Source organism: Pongo abelii, chromosome 9, assembly GCF_028885655.2.
Source record: "Pongo abelii isolate AG06213 chromosome 9, NHGRI_mPonAbe1-v2.0_pri, whole genome shotgun sequence".
NCBI lineage: Eukaryota > Metazoa > Chordata > Mammalia > Primates > Hominidae > Pongo > Pongo abelii.
This window is the reverse complement of record NC_071994.2, coordinates 62,255,871-62,281,049: the sequence shown is the minus strand read 5'-3', so window position 1 is coordinate 62,281,049 and position 25,179 is coordinate 62,255,871. Positions and strand designations below refer to the sequence as shown.

The 25,179-nt window shown below is 43.6% G+C and overlaps 2 protein-coding genes and 1 pseudogene across 3 annotated transcripts in view; 1 reads left to right on the top strand and 2 right to left on the bottom strand.

Annotated features, from left to right (window-relative positions):
- The window catches only part of LOC112135518 (calcitonin-like), an 83,226-nt gene extending 65,019 nt beyond the window's left edge, over positions 1-18,207 (top strand). Inside the window, exons 5-7 of one of the 2 annotated variants that reach the window (XR_008511615.2) lie at positions 1,194-1,381; positions 3,414-3,536; positions 10,214-18,207. The gene's annotated coding sequence lies outside the window, so the exon portion shown is untranslated. The remainder of the gene's footprint in view (positions 1-1,193; positions 1,382-3,413; positions 3,537-10,213) is intronic. The other variant, XR_008511619.2, reaches the window with a different exon arrangement.
- Positions 670-4,701, bottom strand: LOC100459685 (calcitonin). Its single transcript, XM_009246589.3, has 4 exons — positions 4,563-4,701; positions 3,424-3,518; positions 2,246-2,389; positions 670-1,312 (listed from the first exon to the last, which is right to left on the bottom strand). The coding sequence occupies exons 2-4, from the start codon at positions 3,507-3,509 to the stop codon at positions 1,114-1,116; spliced, it is 429 nt and encodes a 142-aa protein (XP_009244864.1). The 5' UTR covers positions 3,510-3,518; positions 4,563-4,701; the 3' UTR covers positions 670-1,113.
- A 1,781-nt stretch (positions 18,208-19,988) lies between the features above and the next one.
- Positions 19,989-23,848, bottom strand: LOC100435060 (olfactory receptor 7E24-like; annotated as a pseudogene).
- Between the last annotated feature and the right edge of the window lie 1,331 nt (positions 23,849-25,179).

The window sequence follows — 25,179 nt, the reverse complement described above, 5'->3', positions numbered from 1 at the left end:
CATTCAGCTGCTCAGGCTTGAAGGTCCCTGCGGCGCCTGCCGAAGGCTTTGGAACCCACATTGGTGGGCACAAAGTTGTTCTTCACCACACCCCCTGATCTGCTCAGCAAGCCTGCCAGCCGATGAGTCACACAGGTGGCAGTGTCACAGGCTCTCTTCTGGGCAATGATTCTGATTTGCAGGATGGAGAAAGAAGAGGTCTGTGAGTGAGAGGCTGGGAGAGAGGTCAGCCCCATGGGACCTTCATGGTAAAGTTGCTGTGCTGAAAGGCACCAATTAACTTTAAGTGTTTCTCCTAAACACAATTATCAGAGCAGAAAATCACAAGGCCATTAGGGAAAATGCCATGATCACTCCCCATAGATATTCCCAGGGGTGTCAGAAAACCCAAAGGTGACTCTGGATGACTGGCTATGGAATGTGGAGCAGTAACAGCCAATCTTTCCTGTATAAACTAGCTAAAAATCAAAGCGGAGGCTTATGACACTGGAGTGAATTATGGTCCCACACCCAGCCCCATTCACAAAGGACTATAAAATCTATACCCCAGTCACGGGCACCAAATACCCTTTTTTAGGAAAATAAAAAATTCCTCAGTCTTACCTGGAAGAGGAGTGGAGTTTGCAGCATCAAGTCCTAGAGGTGCTTACCTGCTCCTTAGGACCCCTGTTCTTGCTGCTTGAGCTTGGTCAGAGGGACCACCCACCATACCCTCTGTCCAGCTAGCCTAGGGTTAAGGCTATTTCTAAGCATAGGTCTTAGACACTATGAAGCCTGGGACATAGATCAGAACAATGACCACCACAGCTCAGATCTTTGGAGAAAAATAGTTTTATTCCTCAAATGATTAGCACATTCAGAAGCAGGACAGAGGAGCTCTCATGACATCTCTGGGGGACTCAAAGCAGCCCTCATTTTCTGGTATTTTCCCGGGTGATTCTCTTCCAGCCTGTGAGTCCTGCTCTCTTTCCTCCCATCTGAAGTTTGAGACATCCTCTGCCACAAGGAAAGCCACCAATACCAGCCCAAAGAGCCACCAGAGAGGAACCAAACCACATGCATCAAGTTATAGGAAGGATGCAAGAAAGGAAATTAGGAAGGAGAGGGAGGAGTTTAGTTGGCATCCTGGGGCATGCTAACATGAGGGCGATGGTCTCTCTCCAAGTCGCTGGACATATCCCTTTTCTTTCCAGGTGCTCCAACCCCAATTGCAGTTTGGGGGAACGTGTGAAACTTGTTGAAGTCCTGCGTGTATGTGCCCAGCATGCAAGTACTCAGATTACCGCACCGCTTAGATCTGGGGCTGTTCAGGCTGCAGGGAAAACACATGCCAGAGAGTACCATGCACCAGAATCTGTCCCCATGGGCAGTCACTTAGAAGGTTAGACCAGGCAGGGGACCCTGGGAGCAGGAGGGGCAGGCAGGAGGGCAGCTCACTTATCCTTCATTAGGAGAGCTCAGAGGTGCAGTGGGCCAGGGCAGTGCAGGGAAGGGCTGGATGGGGAAGGATGATCTTTTCTGGCATTCCACATGCTGTTCAGTCCTTCATGCTTGACAGAGGGGTTCTCAGGGCAGATGCAGGGGCAACACATGCCTCTGCCTGAGCAGTGCTGGGGCCAGGCCAGGGGCTGGTCTCTGCTCAGGCTCAAGGTACACAGGGATGTGGATCTGGGGAAGGGTGCTCTCCCTGGCCTCCTGACAACATGCACATCTCCACAGATGCCACACATTTAAAGGCTCAAACCTACCTCAGACACTGCTCTACCTGTCCCCATCCCCTGCAAGGGCCTCACCTTGACCTTGCAAATGTGAAATGAAGGCTCCTTGCAGATGTGAAAGAATGTCATATGCAGATTAACAAGGTGGATCCAAATTTCTAAAACTTCCTGAGATATACTATGTCTATCCCTGACTTCACCCTTACTAGTCTTAACTCATCCAGTGCTGGGAGGTCTCCCAGTACTGCAAGAACAATTCCCACAGTGAGCGATTCCACACCTCCCCATTTCATTTCCTAAGAACTTTCAGAAACGGAGCCTTTTATTATGTCTAACCACGGTACCTCCAGCTGCAGTGGGACCTCTGTCTCCCTTGGAGGCTGAGAACAGCTGGGCCCCAGGTCCCGGTGAACAACACAACCTGTTGGATTCCTAGCCAGTGTGTTCTCTCCTACCTCTTGGGATCCACCTTCCTGTGTATGCTGCCGGGAGAGGAGGCCCTGTGCTGAGCCCTTGGGGAGCCTCACCTGGAGCCCTCTGTCTCCTGCTGCTCCTGCTCCAGCTCACTGGCCTTCATCTGCACATAGTCCTGCACCAGTGCAGCCAGCAGGAGGCGCGCTTCCTCCTCACTGAGCGTGTCCAGGTCTGCTGGGCTGCTCTCCAGGGCAGACCTGTGGAGGGGAAGCAAACTCAGTGCAGGCTGTGAGCCCCTGCCTGCCCCTCCCCAGGATAAGCAGCCAGGCTTCTTGGTCTTTGCTTCTTCCCCTGAGGATGTGGCCAGCGGGAGTCCTAAGGGACAGGGCACAAGGCCAGTGTCCTCCTCAGGACCCAGGCACTGGTGTGGCATCCAAGCAGTGGTGTGCTGGAGCCAGTTTTTATAGGCTTGTGAAAGCTAATGGTTAAATTTTCAAGAATTTTGCAAGCTGAGTGCAGCCATTATTAAAAATTAAATGCTAAAACTTACAGTTAGTGCTGAACCTGAAAATAGTTTCAGTTTAATAGATTTATATGTGGGTGAGAAATAGATCAACAGGTAAAATACCAGATTTAACAATAACAAATTTAGTGGCAAACTATTTAACAGAATAGGATGCAATTCATTTCTCAAATCATGGCTGAATAGGATAAACAGGATGGCTACACATACAAAAGTTTGGCTAAAAGCAACAAAAGCATTTTGTGAGACTCAGTGGGCTATATAAAATTTATAATAGGCTGGGTGCGGTGGCTCACGGCTGTAATCTCAGCACTTTGGGAGGCTGAGGCAGGCGGATCCCCTGAGGTCAGGAATTTGAGACCGGACTGGCCAACATGGTGAAACCCTGTCTCTACTAAAAATACAAAAATTAGCCAGGCATGGTGGTGGGCACCTGTAATCCCAGCTACTCGGGAGGCTGAGGCAGGAGAATTGCTTGAACCCAGGAGATGGAAGTTGCAGTGAGCCGACATGGTGCCATTGCACCCCCGCATGGATGACAGAGTGAGGCTCTGTCTCAAAAAAATTATAATAAAGAATATTGTCTAAATATTTATCACTACTTATAAATTGTGTACCACACATTTTTATATCAGAAAAAAATTATATATGTGCATGAGTACATACATTACCCCGGCCCCCTGTCGGTTTTTAAGCATTCAGTACACCACACTTAAGAGGCATGGAATTGTCTGATACCAGTGTGGTTCTGGCTTCAGGCTGTCTTACCTGAATGGTGCTGCATGGAGGCTGCCTGCCTGCAACAGGACCAAGATGCTGAGAGCCAGGAAGGGGGAGAACTTTTGGAAGCCCATGACACCTCTCTGCAAGGGAAGAATGAGGTAAACCACCTGCGCCAGTTCGAAGTTCTAGGAGCCCACAGACCTTGGCTCCTATCCTGGTTTTCTGTCTTGCTTCTAACGCCCTGGCTTTGTGGCTTTAGACTGGTCATTATATTTCTCTTCTTTTTTGTTTCCTTGTCAGCACAGTGGACTTCTGGGAGGTTCAGTGGGCCTGTAGCATGCACAGTTTGACAGCTGGAGGAGCAATCCTACAGGGAGAGCTGAGTGGGGGAGGTCTCAGTCCTACCCTTCTCCCCAAAGCCACACACATACATATAAAGCTGTTAGCCAGGTATCTGTGGAGGACATGCTCCCAGGCCCCTGTCACAGAAGCTGATCCCATAAGGAAACCCAGAGCTGTCCTCCTCTTGTGGGGCTTTTGCATACACCTTGGTGGGAGGGGTGGGGAGATCTGTCCACAGGGATTATCTCTGCAATTGGAATCTGAGAAATAAAAGAATCAGTTTTAGTGCTCAGCCTAAGCTCCGCCTGCTGGCACCTCAGTCCCCTGCAGGAACCAAGTTTTACTCTTAAATTGGGACCCAAGACTTTCTCTCTTTGCTCCCAGAGCCTGTGACTGGGACTTGCAGTTTAGGGCTGCTTGTCCCTCAGTCGTCGTGCCTATTTGCCACCCATCCGCTCTGTTCCAAGTTCTGAACCAATTTCCCTGGGACTGCTGGGCTCCAGACGCCATCCCTGATCGCACCATCTGCGGAAAGTTTCTCTTGCCTCCGGCTCTGTGCGCGGTCCCTGGGGAGCCTGAGTGTCCCGAGACTGGCCCAAGCCTGTGTACAGTGCGAGAGAGTAAGACTGGAGTCCGCAGCTGAGCAGGAAGAGCGAGCCGGGGGATTGAGACTGTCTGATCCAACCTAGGGCAGGAGCCTGGTATAAATCGCGGACTAACAGAGACTATCTGATGAAGAGACTAACGGAGAGAGAGGGAGAGGAGGAAAGGGAGAGAGAAAATGACTAATGGAGGGAGAGGGAGAGAGAGACATATACCTGAGCCAGAATCTCGGGGCTCACCTGGCGGGAGGTGGCTTGGATCAGAGGCGGTGGCAGCGGCGGCGGCGTCGTCCAGCCAGAGCCCTGTGGAAGCGGCAGCGACACTTGGGCTGGGCAGTGTCTCTGATGCCTCCCAGCGCCAGCGACTGCTCTTATTCCCGCCGCTGTGGGTCGGGAAAGTTCCGCCAGTGCACAGCAACCAATGGGCGGAGGGGTCCTTTGCCCCTGGGTTGCGTCACCCTCATGCTTCCAGAACCTGGAGGATCCAGCAGGACGGTCCCACTTTGTATTTGCATTGAGGTCATTGATGGAAATGGGGGGATGGTGGGGGCACCAACAAGTAACGCCCTTAAAGTGAGCGGGAATTTGGGGGCAGTTTGACATCATGGTGAATTTCACCTCTCAGTCCGGCCTGGTTTTGAACCCGCGCGCCACTCCACCCCTGGTTTCAGGATTTGGAGGAAAGGGTCCAGGATTGTAGGGACTCTTCCAACTCTGACCCCAGACCCTTGCCCAAGTGAGATTTTAAAGGTTAATGCCCCTAAGGGTGGGTTCTGGGCCCAAGAAATCTGACTCCGGTAGCTGATATTACCCACAAAGGGCCAGGGCTCGTGGGAAACAAGAGACGGAGCTGGGAGCAAGAACTTTGTTAGACAGAAGTTCAATTACAGTTGGCCCAATTCCTGGTTGTGTGATCATGGGCAAGTAACTTCACAGAGCCTCAATGTACTCATCTTTGAAATGGGGACCACGGTCTCATCTTGAAGGAATGTTGTGAGAAACAGCCCAGCGCCTGGGCCTCAGATAGGCAGGGATCTACAAGAGTTTCCTTGTCCGCATAGCGGATTCCGTAAGCTCTCCATGGATACTTTCTGAATCTCCATCTCCCTGGACTGTCCCGGGGTACTCTTCAGATCCATTACATGTGGGAGGAGGGGGCCGATGACCTGCTGGGCCTGAGGGGTGAGTTGCAAAGTACAGATGCGGAAGCCTCCATCCAGACCTCTGGACCTCCCCCTTCCTACCCTGCCATCCATCACCTGCCTGAGCCGTTTGCACAGCTGCCCCTTTGCTTCCGGCTGCTGTTTGCCAAGATGTCCCAGAGACATTCTATTCTGGCCCCATACCCCCACCCCCGCACTTCAGTCCTCTACTAAAGAGCAGGCAGGCGTGACAGTGCTGTGTGGTCCCTGCCTAGACCAAGCTCACACTCACTTCCGGTCACACTCATTTACACACACTCAAACCCATTACTGTCTCCCAACATGTGCCCACTCTGAATCAGACACTAAAAAACAGATACTGGCGCAGAAGAGTATCCTGAGGGGTTCACTCAAACGTGTCCCAAGCCTGCCTCCGAGTCTCTCGGGCGGTCGCAGCCACACACCCACACGACGATGACCTGCTTGCATCAAACCTGCACACATCACGAACAGGCGCCCTCCATCACACCCAATTACGCGTGACCTCAACAACTCTCACATCCCGCAGCACCGGGTTTCAATTCCACTGTGCCTGAGCGTTCAGCTCAGCAGAGGTAGGGACTAAGGCGCTTGCCGCCCACAGCGTCCAGAGTGGCGAGAAAGCAGCTTTTCAGCGTCTCCACCATCTCCCGGTGGAAGCTCGCAGCGCGCCATCTGCGGCAGCCGGTCCGGGCGCTGCCTGTGCGGTGAGAGCAGCAGCTGCATCCTGGGGCTGTAGGGGGAGGCAAGGACCCTGGCTTGAGGTTCTTTGAGGCAGAGCAGAAATTAGCCCCTAGGTGTGCCGTCCGTGGCGCGAGTCACGGAACTCCGGGTACCCCGGGGTCGTGTCCGCACCTTGGTCCTCAGTCCCCAGAAGCGTCGAAATTTCTTAGGACGACACCCCTGCCTCGCGCTACATCTCTTCCCCCTAGGGGGTTGGTGGCCTCCGTGCTCAAAGGAGACAGCGGGAACGCCTAACTTCCAAGATGCCCTTAATTGATCTCCTCCTTCTTAACTACAGCGAGGGAATAACAACTCGGGGCTGGGGACTGGGTATCTAAGACTCGCTCTCCGCAGGGTCCGCCGGCAGGGCGGCCACAGGACCCGGGACTGGAACTGGCCCGGGAGGACACCAGCGCGCGTCAGGCGCAGAGCATGAAACAGGCAAGCTGTGCGCCGAGCAGGGCTTGGATGGCGGATCTTGGGCACAACGAGCCCCGGATCCTGAAGGAAGACAACCCCTGCTGAGACCCTGTCCGGAGCCTTGGAGCTTTTCAGCAGTTTAGGCTCCGATCTCTGGCCTGGGTTTTCAGTGCAGAGCTGCTTGAAGAGTTGCGAATGCCGCAGTGCGGGCACTAAGTGGGGAGTAGTGCTTGGGCCTCTGCCACTGGGGCTGTAGCAGAAGAGTATTTGCGCTCAGCTACCACATACTTCAGCGGAAATGATTTTTTCCCCAAGACCAGAGGTTTCTAACATACGAACCACCTGAAACCGTTTGTAAGTGTGTGTGTCTGTGATGTGTATTTTCCTAAAGAGAGAGTTCATAGCTTTCGCCCGTACCACGGTGACCGCAAAATGAAAGACTGTAGACGCAGATTTTGTGGCCATGTCACTTTGAGGGGTCGGAATTCTACTCCTGACTGTCGTGTGTGTCTTCAGCCTTCAGAATAGACACGTACTCCCCGCTATCAAATCTTTGGCAGCTACAAATCAAAGGCTGGTGCTGTGGGGCGCTAACCAGAGCCTGCGTCCAGAGGGCGCTAGTGTAGCCTCGAGCAGTTTCAAGGCTGACTTTAAAAGTCCGTCTCTTTAGGACAGGAGGGACAGTCATTAACTCACCTCTCAAGCACTCCTTGAGTTTGTAGGATTTGCCTGGCTCCTTGCTGGGGGCCGAAAGTTTTTTTTCGTTTTTGTTTGAAAATCATTTTCTCCAGCAATTAGCACCATGCCAGGCACCCTAGTAGACGATCTGCCAAAGTTAAATGAATGAAAATTCATTCTGGCAAATTCACCAGTTTCACAAGATAGCTTGCAGAAAATTCGGAGCTAGTTAGAGCGGCATTTCGCTTTGCTTTCCGAAATCCACAAACTATTCAGCCAGACTCCTCCCATTTTATTTGTCACAGCAAGTCGGTTCCCAGGTAGAAGTTTTCAGGAATGAGGCAGGGAAGTAAGGATTTCGTCTAGGGTTCTCTCTAAAGACTGAGATCTTCTGGTGCAAAATGCGAAGTCATTCTCTGAGCCCATCCCGGATTTACTGAGCGAGCCGAAGGAAGCGTAGAGCTTCCCGTGCGCGGATCACTTAGATGTCATCCCGCTATTCCTGGAACTTCTCTGAGTTTCAGTACTAAACAGAGTACGGTCTAACGAAAGTCTCCAAGGAAAATGCTGATTTTAAAAAAATAGTCGCTTGACTATTTGACCCTTGATTTTTACTGTCTTATTTCCCAACTTTAAAATCTGGAAACCAGGGTCAGTTTTGAAACAATCTGATTTTGGAAAAAAATATTTTTACAACACTCCAATAAAGTCTAACTGTAATGTTTGTTCCCATTCGTTTAGACCAGATTACTGTACCCTTTGCTTCAGAAATAAAAATAAACATGAAGTCTGGTTGAAAATTCTTGTGTGAATTTCCACGTGACTAAAAAAGTCACACCTGAAGGCTTGAGTTCAGAGCTCAAGTTAAATTTATTACTGCTCTACAATTCCTTTATAATATGGACTCAACCACAAAATCTCAGCAGTAGCAACAGCACTACCAGCAACAGTAATACAACAGCCCACAACACACACATTTTCTTCAGCCTGATAGAAACGTGGAGCTATCAAATTAACTGGAAAATCCCAACTGAAAATCGATTGCACTGTTTAAAGAAGGGCAGAAATCAAAGCTTTCCATCGTCGTGTTTACTGAAGAACATGCCAAGAGAAGTAGTTGCTTCTGAATCATTTTCCTAAGACACTTTTAGACTGCAGTAAAGCTGCTTCTGGGGGAGGGAGTACAGAAATGGCTTCCAAAGAGACAGCAAGATTAACAATAACCAAGATACAGAAACAGCCTAAGTGTCCATTGATGAATGAATTATTAAAGAAAATGTGGTGTGTGTTTATCACACACACAGTGGAATATTAGTCAGCAATATTATTCAGAAGAAGGAAATATTGTCATTTGTGCCAACATGGCTGAACCTGGGGGATATTATGCCACACGAAATAAGTGAGGCACAGAAAGACACATAATACATGATCTCACTTATATGTAGAATCTCAAAAAACAAGTCGAACTCAGTAACAAAGGTTAGAATGGTGATTATTTGGGGCTGTGGTTGGGGGTAAAAGAGAAATACTAGTTAAAGGATACAACCTTTCAGTTATAAGATGAGTAAGTTCTGGAGACCTAATATACAGCCTGGTGACTATAGTTAACATATGCTTGAAATTTGCTAAGAGAGTAGATCTCAAGAGCTCTAAGCACACACACACACACACACACACACACAGAGGAAACTATGTGAGGTAATGATATGTTCATTAACTTGGTTGTTGCAATCATTTCACAAAGTATACATGTATCAAAATATCATATTGTATACCTTAAAAATAAAAACCTTTAATATGGAAATAAAAGTGAAAAAAAAAAGAGAGTGAGAGACAGCTGAAATTCCCCAGGGGGAATTTTGCTGAAGACTTTAGAAGACGTGCATCTGTATAAATACTGAAGAGGATATCAATGTTTTATTAATAATCTAGATATAGAATTATCTAAAAGATGTTGCATGTGCAGTAAGTATGAAAAGTCATATAAATCATATTAAATTGAAACAAAGAAAAGATATTATAAATATTATAACTACCATCAACTAAGTTCCATCCATGTGCCAGGCACTGTGTATATATTATCTTTCTTACTCTCAACAGTTTAATAAGATAGATATTTTTATCTTTGTTGTATATGCAAGGGAACAGTAAGAGTATTTGGCTTGAATTAATTATATTTTCCAGGTTCCTTTTGAGGACCTGAAACATAGCTTATCTGTCTGCCATATCAGTTAAGAGGTCTGATCCCCTGGATCCAGGCACTGACTCAGAGGAAGATATGGGCATGTCTGCCTGCTTCAGGGCTAATGTGATTTGTAGTGAGAGACTCAATCAGCAGGCATAAATCATTTACAATTCCTGGACCAATATTTGGGAACATTGACGGTTTTGCAGCAGGAAAATAAATATTGGTGCCACCACTTAAGATAAGTAAATTGCTAAAGAATAAAACCCAAATCAGATTTATAATAATATTCATAAGATAAAATTTTAAAACACTTGAGTTCAAACAAACAAAAATCCAAATGACTTAACTTCCTATATTTAGCATCATGCATTACTTCATCTTGTCTGAAATTGTGGTTGATTTTATGGAGTGTTCTATTTTGCCAGTGGATATGGGGGTTGAGATGGGATGAGATAGGAGTTAGTGGAAACAGTGCTGGGAGTCAGGAGTTAGGGTTCTGATTCTCACCCCTAAGGGTATGGCTTTGAGAAAATCATTTGGGCCTCTGTTTCCACATCTGATATATGAACTTTTATGGGATTGAGGGATTCCTAAATTCCCTTTTAATTCTGACATTCTATCCATATGCTGTGAATTTTATGCTGTTTTACAGTACTTTTCTATAACACCTGCTATTTGGCTTCCTCCACTTACCCTGGCAGGTACCATTATCTTCTAAAAGAACAGCTGAGGAGTTCAACATGAAGGAGGAAGGATATGTCATTCTTTGCAGTGACACAATCAGAAAAGGTACTGCTCCCCCACCTAAATATGAGGGATAAGTGATTTTCAGAAGAGACAGGAGAAGAAGGGACAAATGTCCTGGTCCTTGTCTCCTTGTCAACAAAAGATGTACTGGTATCCTTTGAAAGGGGACAGAGAGGATGCCAGCTGAACTGGGAGCACTAAGTTCTCTGCTTTGTGAAAATGAATCTGCAATGAACTCCTGGTCTTTGTCTGGAGGCCCATCTTTCTGCAAGTTGTCAGCAGAAGCTTTGCAATGTGGCTACTTGGTGAGTTCACATACAGCCCAACCCATAATTCTGATGAAGCCTGAAAATCAGCCCTGAAAAGTTCTCCTCAGAGGATGCCTCTGAAGTGAGAGGCATGAAAAAAGAGGCTAACCTTCAGGTAGGTCCAGCCAATATTTTAACAAATATTCAATAAATAATTTGGTTGGAAGGTAAATCAATTGAATATGCATAGAGAAATGTATTATGTCAAGTAGTACGTACAATAAATACATAAAATGCATTTGTTTAGAGGGGTTATAAAATTATAATTATATGGCGATACATATTTGGAAATATTCTGTATTAGTAGAAATAGAATGAACCAAGTAAGTACTTTTATTAAAATATATGAGGAGCAGGTGAAAGAAAGAAGTGTAGGACTATTTATATCTTTGTTACCAAAGAGCAAAGAGAAAGTATGGCTAGTTAACTGGAGTTAATGAAGAGACCCCCACCAGCTTTTCTAACTAGGCTCTCTTCTTGTGTTAATGACATTGTGTCCACAAATGCTGTGTGCAAATGAGGCAATCAGGTAGAGCCATCCTTGATCTTCAGATCATCTTGGGTGGGTTTGGAGTGCATTATGAGTAGAGAACAAAGACTGAGATCATATGGCTAAGGCCTTGTATTGCAAATAAAGGAGATATACTGAGTTTTTGTGTTTGAGACCATCTTGGGCCTACCTGTTGGTCTCCTGCTGGTATAACCTGAGAAATGTGAGTAAATCCAGGTTGCCTCACCTTCTATGTTTGCTGTCATCATTTTATGTAAGGAACCCTGGACTAGGGAATAGTAGAGTTTGTTCTCTTGGTGGCCATTGAGAGCTAAGTTAGGTTGCTAGTAACTGGGTGGCCTGATGACTCATTTGTTTCTCCCTGAACCCTATTGCTGTCAGAGGGTCAGCATTATCTAGAGGAAGTGAGATAATGAAGTTAACAGGATTGAGGGTTCACCATATGCAGGAAAAGGTGGAAATGAATAAGACCAATTTACTAAAAGCACTATGTGGTCTCTCAGGGAGACAAGACCCACACATCTGAAATAATGAAAGAAGAATACAAGATAGTGAATAAGTATACTAGTTTCCCATTGCTGCTGTAACAAATGACCACAAATTTAGTGGCTTAAAACAACACACATTTATTATATTACATTTTTGTAGGTTAGAAGTTCAACATCCAACATGAGTCTCACTGGTCTAAAGTGTTTGCAAGGCTGTTTTTCTTTCTATAGGTTCTAGGGGAGAATCCATTTCCTTTCGATTTCCAGCTTCTAGAGGCCTCCCAAGTTCCTTGGCTCATGGCCCCCTTCCTCTATCTTCAAACCCAAAGTGGAATACATCTCACATCACGTCACTCTGACCTCCTTTTCTGCTTCCCTCTTTTACTTGACAGGATCCTTGTGATTACCTTAGGTCCAACTTCTGGAGAATCCAGGATAATCTCTCTATCTCAGGGTCCTCTATTTAATCACATCTGCAAGGTCCCTTTTGCTCTGTTCTCAGGGATCAGGGTGTGAACATTTTGGGGGAGGTCATTCTTCTGTCTGCCATAATAAGTAAAGGCTGGGCTAATTGGCTAGGAATGTAAATGATGGGGGTTGGAGAAACAGGCTGCAAGCACTTTTAGGAAGCCTCCCAGAGATGGTGGGGCCAGGACCAGAAAGTGGCTAAATGGGGGACATTACAGAGCTTCTGTTGAGGGATCCATCTACTGGGTTGGGGAAAAGGATGAGGAGACAAGACAAGCCCTCTTTATATCAGGTGCAATCCTCTATGACTCTTTTGCTGGGAAGGGAGACCTCCTGAATATGTACTGTATGGTTGTTGGCATTCACTCCTCAGGTGGACTGTCTAGAAATCATGAAATCTCCTGTATCAGAAGTTTCTCTTTTATCAACTTCCAATTTATTATGTGTCCCTTTGATATTCATGTTTAGATATGCTGTAAACAAAGGGGAGATACTGAGCCAACTGGTGTCAGGTTTGGTGCAGATATCTCTGGGGTGAAGTTCCAGTAGGGGTGGGGAATGAAACTTTTGCCACCACATTAGTCCATGTCTTAGCATATTATGATGGTGCTATTAAATCTTAAAGTTGAAGCTTAGCCTTTGAACCCATGGCTTAGATATCTTGCTAGACTCCTTTGACAAATAACCAAAGAGCAGGTTTCTAATAAATTGATCACTGAATTAAACCACATTTGAAAAAAATCCACTTAAAAAATTTAGTGGCTTCACTGAGGTTGGGCAGGCAATAGGGAATTGCTTAAATGTGAGGGGTGTGTAGGTGAGCCTCAGGACTTTCCAGCACCCAGTGTGGGGAAGATTTCTAATGTCTCCCTACTCCCATGAGAGAAGTTGGTAATTATTCATACTCAGGCACTGGGGCTTGTGAAGATTTTATGTGTAACTCCCCCCTACCATGGGACATATTAACTGCCATTAGAGCTTAGAACAAGGGACACCAAGTCAGTACATTTTAGGTTAGATCAGAAATGAGAAAAACATTTATGGCAGAAAGAAAGAATGGGATTTTATTTCTGTGGGGGTTTTCCTGGCCTCTCATTCTTGGAAAATGAGAGGGCTTAAATGAGATTTTTGTAGAGTGGAGCTGACTGTTGCCCAGGGAGCAATTCTTCCCAACCTCAGTGGTACTTTATTTGCTGTAGGCACCAGGAGAGGTTCCTTCCAAGGTCCAGAGGCTATTTTTAGGGTGACTTCAGCTGCCAGGGAAAGAGCTGAGTATAGTGGACAAGGGCCAGGCTGGTCACTGAAGGTGGATGGACTTAGTGGGTGACGTCAAGGAATTACTCAGGATGGGTTCCTTTAACATGATTAAAATTCTCCCTTGGCTCAGACTAGCCGGATCTAGAATGGCTCTTCTCTCCCTGGCTAGGAACATTGTTCCGTGGAACAAGAGAGATAGAGATAGGAAGCTTCCCATGGTACCAGAAAGCTCATTACAGAGATGACTCCTTTATGGGTATTGCCAGGGAATAATAAGTTGTATAAAAGGGGATTTCTTATATAAATAGACTCTGACTGAGATTATGAAGAATGGGGCTTTGAGGTGTTATGCAACTGGATTTGAGTCTTGGCTCTACCACTCACTTATTGTTCTTAGGCAGATAATAATCTTCCTAAACTACAGTTTCTCAACTTGTGAAATGGGGATAATAAGAACTACCTAGGAGGGTTAAAGCTATTTTATGCTAGAATACCTGACGCATTGCTTGGCATGGAGCAAATTCTTAAGAGTGGTGGCCGTTATTATTAAAACAAGAGCTTATTCCTTCAAGTGCCAAATGACATCAGCTTAATACAGTAAATTAAATAAAATCATTACACATTCCTCTGTCTTCTTAAGAGGCCAATCTATAAGCCTTTAATTCTCAGAATAAAACTAATTGCCAAGGCCACAACAGAATGGCTCTGCCTTTCCCAACCCTCTCAGATTCATGCCTGGCTGTGTTGCAGCCTCACTGCCCAGCAGGATTAAGCACCTGGCATATTGCCAGCATAAGTAGATTAGGCACTGTAGAGTGATGGCTATTATTGTGATTATGACAAAAGCTTACCCCTTCAAATGCCAAACTATATCAATTTAGTTTGAAAAATTAGAAAAAAATGGATTTCACACACCTCTACCTTTTTATAAAGAATAAACCAAATATAGTTTCAATTCTTTCTTGACAATTCATTATCACCATCATAAGAATATCACTTAATGTGTTGGCCCGCATGTTGGACCAATAGCCTCAAGCAAGATCATACCACACTGTCTTTCTTTTTTTTGAGGTGTAATATATATGTAATTTTATGATTATTCTATTTTTTTCTTCAGTTTGTCTCCTATCACTTATTACTGGTTTCAAGTAATATAGTAGTAATCTATCTACTTCCATTTTCATTTGGTACACAGCAAAACAAACAATAAAACACCAACAAAAAACAAAAACCAAGCTTAGTAGAATGGTATGGGAACAAAGAACTTATAGTCATGGAGTATGGACCTGTAAATACTGGTCAAGAACTACAGAAAGGGGACTTTTTGGACATCTGCTCAACTAATTTGTACTCAAGAGAACAGAAGCAAAGCTTTTCAGAATTATGTTTAGGCACACAGCAGATACTGAGTGTGCTCTTATGGTCTTTTGGTCAGGAACTTCATGATCTTTTGCAACAATGGCTTCAATTGACTTTTGCTTAGGGAATCCAAACAGAACAAGCAAACATGGTAGAGCTGTGTGTGCATGAAGAGCCTACAGAACTTGAGTGAGAACTTCATAATTGTCACAATGGCAATAATGGATCACTGTGACACCATTACAGTTATTCATATATGGGTTTTTTGGGTCTTTTTTTCTCAGCTTTGTCTGGCTTAAGGGAGGTTGCCAGGCTAGTGACACCTGATGAGTGGGTGTTTTGTAGTTTCTTTCAGGAGGTAGAATACTGGTGAAGACAAAGTCCATGATGTGGGAAGGTGTCTCAGTCTGCTATCTGTTAGTTTTAACACAATACCTGAAACTGGGTAATTGATAAAGAAAAGGAATTTATTTCTTATAGTTATGGACGTTGAGAAGTACAAGGTTGAGGGGCCACATCTGGTGAGGGCCTTGTTGCTAGTGGGGTCTCCCTGCAAAGTCCTGAGGTGGCACAGGGCAGCACATGGAGAAGGGTTTGTGTGTGCTTGTTCCTCTCCTTATAAAGCCACTAGTACCACTCCCATGACAACCCGTCAATCCATTAACCATTTCATTAATCTGTCAATAGATTAATTCATCCATGAGGGCAGAGCTTTCATAATCCAATCACCTCTTAATGGCCCCCACCTCTCAATACTGCCTCATTGAGGATTAAGTTTCCATATGAGTTTTGGAGGGGACACTAAAACCGTAGACAAGGGTTCAGTGATCCAGGCTGCAATTTTATGAGGATTATGTCTCTAATTAATAGGGTTCTGAGGACATGAGTAGAAATGGTGTCTTTATTTCCAGGAAAATATCTAATTGGTCCTTGGAGCTGAGGAAATATCAATAAATTTTCAGGTTTTCAGATCTTATATTGATTTCTGTACTGCAAAGTCATTCTTTGGAATCAAAAACCCTAGAGGATCTTAAAAGGCCCTTTGGAAACCCCTTAGACCTGGCACCAGTTGTCTTAGGCGTACTTTTAAGCAGTAGTGAAACATGGTTAAGCAATCGATGCCTAATTTCTCTTCAGCACCAACAAGTATTATTTACAGATAACCTCCAGTTAAATGAGAATGTAGTGAACAGGCTGCCTGAGGAGTCCAAGGACTGAGCAAAGACCACAGGTTAGTGAATGGTTCTTCCTTTTTCCCTCCTTCGCTTTGTGGTAAATCTGGCAATGACTTGATCCTTTTGTCTTTGTCTCAGAATTTCAAGATTTATTGCCCAAAAGACTGCTAAGAAGTCCTTTTTCCTCTCTGTAGGAAGATAGAGATTCCAGGTTCCTGCAGGTCATAAAGCAGGATAAGGAGAGGTTGTAGAGAAAGTTTATTTTTACTTCTGTCATGTATATTGAACAGGAAATGTCTACACAAGCCTTCTGGCTTTTATGTTCCTTCTCTGAGGTCCTACTATGTATGGGGTAAAGTTAGATCATATGCAGTTGCCAGATCATATAGAGGTCATGTTAGGAAAGTTGTACTAGTGATTTGACCTCTGTCTCTATGTTTTACAAATAGTTACATGTAATTAAAATAGCTGTGAGGCCCATTCCAGTCTTATAGTTTTAGTTTATTTCAATGGAGAGGGAGTGAAGGAGGTGAATATAGAAGAATAAAGAACAAATGAAGGATGTTATGTGACAGCAATTAGATTTACTAGGGGGTTAGTTGAGAAATACTGGTGATGATTATTTTATTATATTTTGGTGGTGAATGTCTGCTCGAATTCCTGGTAAGCACTTCTAGAAGAAGCAGTGTTCAAGAAAGCTTCCTTCAGGGGGTTCTTGTTCAAGATGGCTGACAGAAGCAGCTAGTGTGTGCGTCGCTTTCACTGAGAGGAAACAAAATGGGTTCAAGTGATTCTTGTGCCTCAGCCTCCGGAGTAGCTGGGACTGCAGGCACGCGTCACCATGCCCAGCTAATTTTTTGTATTTTTAGTAGAGACAGAGTTTCAGTATGTTTTTGCCAGGCTGGTCTCAAACTACTGACCTCAGGTCATCTGCCCAACTCGGCCTCCCAAAATGCTGGGATTACAGGCGTGAGCCCCCGTGCTGGCCAGAAGTGCCTGCCTTTTTAAGGCTGAATAGCCTTCCATTGTATGAATGAACTGCACTGCCCTTTTTCATTCATCTGTCCACTGACCCTTGGGTTGCTTCCACGTTTTTGGCTGTTGTGAATAACGCTGCTATGAATATGGGTGTACAAATATCTCTTCCACTCCTGACTTCTAATTCTAGGTGGTAGGTACCCACAAATGCAACTGCGGGATCATCTGATAATTCTATTTCTAATTTTTCAAGTACACTCCATACTATTTTCCCTGTTCCTGCACAGTTTTACGTTCTGATCATGTTTGAGCATTCCTACTTCCCTCTAGTTTCACCATTGCTTGTTTGTTTATCATATCCATCCTAATGTGTGGTATCACATTTTTGGTTTGATTTGTATTTCCCTATGATTAGTGATTTTGAATATCATTTTATATGGTTATTGGCCGTTGGTATATCTTTCTTAGGGAGATGTCTACTCAAGTCTTCTGACCATTGTTAATGGGATGCCTTAGGTTTCTTGTTGTTTAGTTCTAGCGGTTCTTCATATATTATGAATATCAGCCTCTTTTCAGATATATGGTTTGCAAATATATTTCCTAATCCATGGGTTATTTTTTCACTCAGTTCATGGTATTTCTTGACGCACAAAAATATTTCTCATTTAGCTGTAATCCAAGGAATCTAATTTTCTTTTGTTGCCTATGCTTTTGGTGTCATATCCCAGAAAGCATTCCCCACTCTGATGTCATAAAGGTTTTGCCAGCGTTTTCTTTTAGGCATATCGTTTTAGCTCTTGGGGTTAGGTCTTTGATCCAGTTTGTGTTAGTTTTTGCATCTCGTGTGACATAGGGTCCACCTTCATTTTTCTGCATGTGAAAATCAAGTTTCTCCAACACCATTTGTTGAAAAGGCTGCATTTCCACCAATTAATTTTCTTGGCACTCATGTTAAAAATCATTTGAACATATATGTGAGAAGTAATTTCTGGGCTCAAGAACAAACTAACAACAACAGACAACAGGTAAAGATGTAGCATGGGCCAGGTGAGGTTGCTCACGCCTGTAATCCTAACATTTTGGGAGGCCGAGGCGGGTGGGTCACCTGAGGTTGGGAGTTCAAGACCAGCCTGACCAACAGGGAGAAACCCTGTCTCTACTAAAAATAAAAATTAGCTGGGCGTGGTGGCACATGCCTCTAATCTCAGCTACTCGGGAGGCTGAGGCAGGAGAATTGCTTGAACCCAGGAGGCGGAGTTTGTGGTGAGCCGAGATCACGCCATTGCACTCCAGCCTGGGCAACAAGAACGAAACTCCATCTCAAAAAATAAATAAATAAATAAAATAAATAAAAATACAGGATGATTTCAAGAGTTCCAATCTAGCCTAAAAAAGAAGAATATAGAAGGGTGTGACTGGAGCAGAAAGAGAATAACTTAGAAACTATCATGATGAGAAAGTTAGGAATCTTCTTTCCAAGCCATCTGGAAATATGCAATAAATATTTGTGAACTAAAATTTCCGTACTGTACTATCAAACACTAGAACTCATTTGTTCCATCTTTTTATATTTTATACCCAATTATCAACTTCTCTTCATTCCCCATCCCACCCCTTTTCTTTCTAGCCTCTGCTAACCACCTTTATAATCTCCACCTTCATGAGACTCCTTTTGTGTGTATGTGTTTGTTGGAGTCTCATTCTGTTGCCCAGGTTGGAGTATAGAGGCAAGATCTTGGCTCACTGCAACCTCTGCCTTTTAGATTCAAGCAATTCTCCTGCCTCAGTCTCCCAAGTAGCTGGGACTACAGGCATGCACCACCACCCCCAGGTAATTTTTGTATTTTTAGTAGAGATGTGGTTTCACCATGTTTGCCAGGCTGGTCTCAAACTCGTGGCCTCAAGTGATCCATCCAACTTGGCCTCCCAAAGTGCTGGAATTACGGGCATGAGCCACCAACCACACCTGGCCAAAATTTTCCTTTTTGTTCCTACATATAAGTGATGACATATAATATTTGTCATTCTGCACCTGGCTTATTTCACGTAATATACTGACCTGCAATCTCATCCATTTTTGCTGCAGTGGAGAGGATTTTATTCCTTTTTAGCCTGAATAATACTTTATTGTGTGTGTATACCACAGTTTCTTAATTGAAACAGATTTTTTAAAAACAAATATTTTAAAAATGTTTCGGAATGAGAAACTTTAGGGATACTGTGACCATTTTATTTTCTATTTCCCATTTTATGTATGTACAAGTATGAAATAAAGCAGCAATCAATGTGTGTATAAATCTATAGCTTCAACAAATGTAAAATGAAAATGCTAAGTGGTAAGAAAAAAGAGCATAATAAAAATTTTTTATAGTGTTGAAGGACAATGCATTTGAAGATAACATTTGAAGAAATTATATTACAATTAAGTTCTATTCTTACTCATCAGAGCTTGATCCCTCTAGGAACTTCATCGTTGGAACCATATCTTTTGCTTAAAAAAAAAAAATCCGCATACCCACACAAGTACAAGTAAATCAGAATCTTAGGTAATGAGACTGAGGCCTCATCATTTGTAAGCTACCCAGGTGATTTCAATCAAAGCCAAGATTGAAGACCAGTGACATGGATCTCTATACATAACCTGCCTAAATAGATTCCCTAGAAGCAGTTTATAAAGGAATTTCACATGAACTGTGGGAAAGGATGTGCATTTGATGTACAGTATTCCTCACTTAACATCTTTGATAGTCTCTTGAAAACTGCACCTTTAAGCAAAATTATGTATAGTGAAACCAATTTATTTCTCATCAACATTATAACTAGACAACTTTGAACAAACCAATGGTGTTGGAGGACCTGCTGTACACTGTTTCCATAAAGTCACTTTTCAGGGAATTACAAAATGAAGTGAGGACTTCCTGTATATAAAAAGATGGTTGTGATTCCACCTGGACAACAGGGTTATTGCTCAGAAACTAAAAGAGGCTGCCTAGGTATAGAGGATTCAGTCATCAAGTTTATGCTAAACAAAGGATCCCAGAATACTCACTCATTCCAGTTAAAGGCATAACAAAGCAATATTCACATAGGAAATGTGGAAAGGAATATAAGCCATCAAGCAACAAAAATAATGTGACAAAGGGGGCAGGATTTGCAGATGTAGAGATTTAATGTAGTTGCCCTTTCTAACCCACACAAGAAAAAGGATGAAACAGATCATGAGATTAGACTTTTCTCCTGCGCAGCCTCCACAGGGCACTTTGAATGCCCCTGTTTCTCAGGCTGCAGATGAAGGGGTTCAGCATGGGGGTGGCCACAACATACAACACTGACCACACCATTCCTGGGGGATAGTGACACAGCTGAAGTCAGGTACACACCAATGCCTGTTCCATAAAATAAGCAAACAATTGCCAGGTGAGAGCCACAGGTGGAGAAGGCTTTATACTTCCCATCTGACAATGGAATTCTTAGAATGGAGGGCACAATTTTATAGTAAGACAAAAGGATCCCTGAAATGGGAAGAAAACCAAATATTGTACTATCTAAATGTATGAATATGTTACTGATGACACAGTCAGAACAGGCAAGGTTGAGATCAGTCACAGACAAAATTAAAGATTTCCACATTCTTGAAGCAGGTGAATTGTAACAATCCAATTGTGCAGCTGGGAATCCAACAGGCTAAGGAAAAAGACACCAACACTAAGAAGACACAGAGGTGAGGATTCATGATGACTGGGTAGTTCAGGGGGTGACAGATGGCCACGAATCAGTCATAGGCCATCACAGTCAGGAGCATGTCATCTATACATGCAAAAAGGACAAAGAAAGATATCTGTGTCAGACAGCCCGCATGGGAGATGACTCTGCTATGTGATTGCATGTCTACAATCATCTTGGGGACCGTGGCCAAGGTGAAACCAATGTCAGGCAAGGACAGGTTGGAGAGGAAGAAGTACATGGGGATGTGGAGGTGGGAGTCAGGGCTGACGGCCAGGGTGATGAGCAGGTTCCCCAGCACTGTGACCAGGCACATGGACAGGGACAGCCCAGCAAGGACTGGCTGCAGTTCTGGATTCTCTGAGAGTCCCAGGAGGAGGAATTCTGAGACACCTGTGAGATTCTGTGGCTCTGTGTGACTTGGATACCTTGAGAAGAAAAAAGGATTGGAAAAATAAAAGATAAAAACCAGCACTTAATGCTGTGTGTATATTTTGGATACAAGCAATTCACAAGGAACATTTTCACACTTGAGGACCAAACACCCTCAGCAATATTTCTCAGTTGTGACAAACCCAAAAATCTCAGAATTATTACATGATTTACTTTTTTGCTTTTCACCTCTTTCTGTGCATACCTACTTTAGAGAAAACCCACTGGAGAATGTTAGAAGACCAAAACGTAATATATAACAAGTCCAAGATCTCAGTAAAATATGGCCTACTCTTTTCAGAAAAAATAAAATAAAAAATGTTCTCTAAGAAAACAAACTCAATCTAATTTAAAAATTAAGAAGCAGTGAAATAGGCTTTATTTTATTCTGACACTGTGCAACAAATTCCTTTGATGTAGAATATTTATAAGCACTATACAAGAGCTAGGATCACATTATCTAAAAATGGAATCGACCCTTATAGTTCTTGATCAAAAGACCTTTTTACATGCCAGTTACTTTTCATATTTATTATCATCCTTAGGTTTTCTGACATAATTTCTTCATAAAAGTAAATGCACACTCAAATATGGGAGCTATGTTTCCAAATTTATTTAATATATAACTCTCTGCCAAGCACGTTGGCTCACACCTGTATTCCCAGCACTTTGGAAGGTTGAGGCTGGTGGATCACCTGAGGTCAGGAGTTCCAGACCAGCCTGACCAGCATTGTGATACCCCGTCTCTACTGAAAATACAAAATTAGCCAGGCGTGGTGATGGGCATCTGTAATCCCAGCCACTCGGGAGGCTGAAGCAGGAGAATCCCTTAGAACCCAGGATGCAGAGGTTGTACACCTTGTGATATTATTTTTGATATCCTAGGGAGATATTGCTTCTAATGTCATAGTGGGCATACATCCTGTGATATTATTTGTAATATCCTACAAAGATATTACTCCTAATATCACAGTGGGTGCACACCCTGTGATATTATTCATAATATTTTACTGAGATATTACTCCTGATATCACAGTGAGTGTACACCATGTTTGTACACTCGGTGATATTATTCATAATAACCTAAAAAAATTAATATCACAGTGGGTGTACACCCTGTGATATTATTTATAATATCCTAGGTAGATATTACCCCTAATATCACAGTGGGTATATACCATGTGTGCACATCCTTTGAAATTATTTGTAATATCTTAGGAAGATATTGCTCCTAATATCACAGTGGGTGTATATCCAGTGATATTATTCATAATAACCCAGGGAATTATTATTCCTAATATCACAGTGGGTATACACTCTGTGATATTATTCATAATATCCTAGAGAAATATTTCTCCCAATATCACAGTGGATGTACACACCTTTATATGAAAAGTAATATCCTAAGGAGATATTACTCCTAATATCACAGTGGGTGTGCACCATGAATGAACTCCCTGTGATGTTATTCGTAATATTCTAGGGAGAAATTACTCCTAATATCACAGTGATATTTTGGTGTTATTCATAATATCCAAGGGAGATACTGCACCTGTCACAGTGGGTGTAAACCATGTGTGTACATTCTGTGATGTTATTCATAACGTTTTAGAAAGTTATTGTTCCTAATGCCACAGAGGGTGTATACCATGTGTGTACACTCTGGGAGGTTATTCATAATATCCTAGGGAGATATTTCTCCTAATATCACAGTGGGTGTACATCATGTGTGCATGCCCTGTACTATTATTTGTTATATCCTGTGCAGATATTACTCCTAATATCACAGTGGGTGCACACCCTGGGTGTAAAATCTGTGATGTTATTCATAATATCCTAGGGAGATATTACTCCTAATGTCATACTGGGTGTACAGCCTGTGACATTATTCATAATATCCTGGGGAGGTATTATTCCTATTATCACAGTGGGTGTACACCCTGTGGTATTATTCATAATATCTTAGGGAGATATTATTCCTAATCTCACAGTGGGTGTACACCCTGTGATATTATTTGTAATATTCTAGGGAGATATTACTGCATACACTGTGATATTTTTGTATTATTTTAGGGAGATATTTCTTCTAAAGTCACAGTGGGTGTACACCATGTGTATTTGTAATATTCTAGGGAGATATTACTCCTAACATCACTGTGAGTGTACACCCTGCGATATTATTTGTAACATATTAGGGAGATATTACTCCTAAAGTCACAGTGGGTGAAGATATTCTTCTTAATATTTTAGGGAGATATTACTTCTAATATCACAGTGGGTGTACGCCTTGTGATATTCCTCATAATATTCTATGTATATATTACTCCTAATATATCACTTAGTAGTAATATTGTTCATAATGTCCAGGAAGGGAGAGAATTGTATTACACCCCAATATTGCAGGGGTTGGGGAAGAATGGCATCACACACAATATCGCATGGGGTGTACACATCCCCTGTGATATTGTTTCTTATATCCATGGGGCGAGAGGATGATATTACTCCAAATATCGCTGGAGTTGTACACACTCCCTATGATATTGTTGCTAATATCCAGGAGGGAGAGGATGATATTACTTCCAATATCACAGGAGGTGTACAACCCCCTGTGATATTGTTCCTAATATCCAGGGGGGAGAGGATGATATTCCCAATATCGTGGGGGGTGTCTACCCCCCTGTGATATGGTTCGTAATATCCAGGGCGGGAGAGGGGGGTGATATTACTCCCTATATCGTGGGGGGGGGTCCACTCCCCTGTGATATGGTTCATAATATCGGGGGGGGGAGAGGGGCATGATATTACTCCCCATATCGCAAAGGGTGTCCACCTCCCTGTGATATGGTTTGTAATATCCAGGGCGGGAAAGGGGGGTGATATTAATCCCCATATCGCAAGTTTACACCACCCCCTGTGATATTGCTCCTAATATACAGGGAGGGAAAGGATTATATTACTCCCAATATCGAAGGGTGTGTACACCCCCCACCCCCCCGTGATGTTGTTTATAATATCCAGGGAACGAGAGGATGATGTTACTCCCGAAATTGCAGAGGGTGTACTCTACCCCTGTGATATTGTTCCTAATATCCATGGGGGAATGGATGATACTACTTCCAATATTGCAGGGGTTGTACACCACCCGTGATATTGTTCGTAATATAAAGGAAGGGAGAGGATGACATTACATTCAAGATCGCGAGGGGTGTATGCCCCGCCCGTGTTATTGTTCCTAATATCCAGGTGGGGAGAGGAAGATATTACTCCCAATATCGCAGTGGTGTACATTTCCCGTGTGTTATATTTTCTAAAATACAGGGAGGGAGAGGAGAGTATTACCTCCAATTTGGCAGGTAATTTACACTCCCCTTGTAATATTGTTCCTAATATCAAGGGGGGAGGTGATAATATTATCCTAAATATCGCAGAGGGTCTACACCAGCTCTGTGATATTATTCCTAATTTCCAGGGGGAGAGAGTATGATATTACTCCCAATATCGTAAAAGTGTACACCCCCGCTGTGATATTGTTCCTAATATCTGGGGGATGGGGCGAGTATGATATTACTCCCAATATGGCAGTGGGTGTACATTCCCCCTGTGTTATTGTTTCTAATATATGAGGGGGAGAGGATAGTATTTTTCCCAATTTGTCAGGTACTTTACACCACCGTTGTAATATTGTTCCTAATATCGAGGGGAGAAGACAATAATATTACCCTAAATATCACAGGGGTGTACACCACCCCTGTGATATTGTTCCTAATTTCCAGGGGGAGAAAGGGTGATATTACTCCCAATATCATAAAAGTGTACAACCCCCTATGATATTGTTTCAAACATTCAGGGAGGGCAAGTATGATCTTCCTCCCAATCTTGAAGGGGGAATACATCCGCCAGTAATATGGTTCCTAATATCCAGTGGGGGAGGGGATGACATTACTCCCAATATCGCAGGAGGTGTACACCCCTCTGTCATATTGTTCATAATGTTCAAAGGGAAAGATAATATTACTCGAAATATTGTTAATGCCTTGTGTCTCCATCCCCCTGTGATATGGTTTGTAATATCCAGCGGGGGAGAGTGGGGTAATATTACTCTCCACATCATGGGGGGTGTCCATCCCCCTGTGACATGGTTTGTAATATCCAGGGTGGGAAGAGGGGGGTAATATTATTCCCCACATCATGGGGGGTGTCCGCCCCACTGTGACTTGGTTT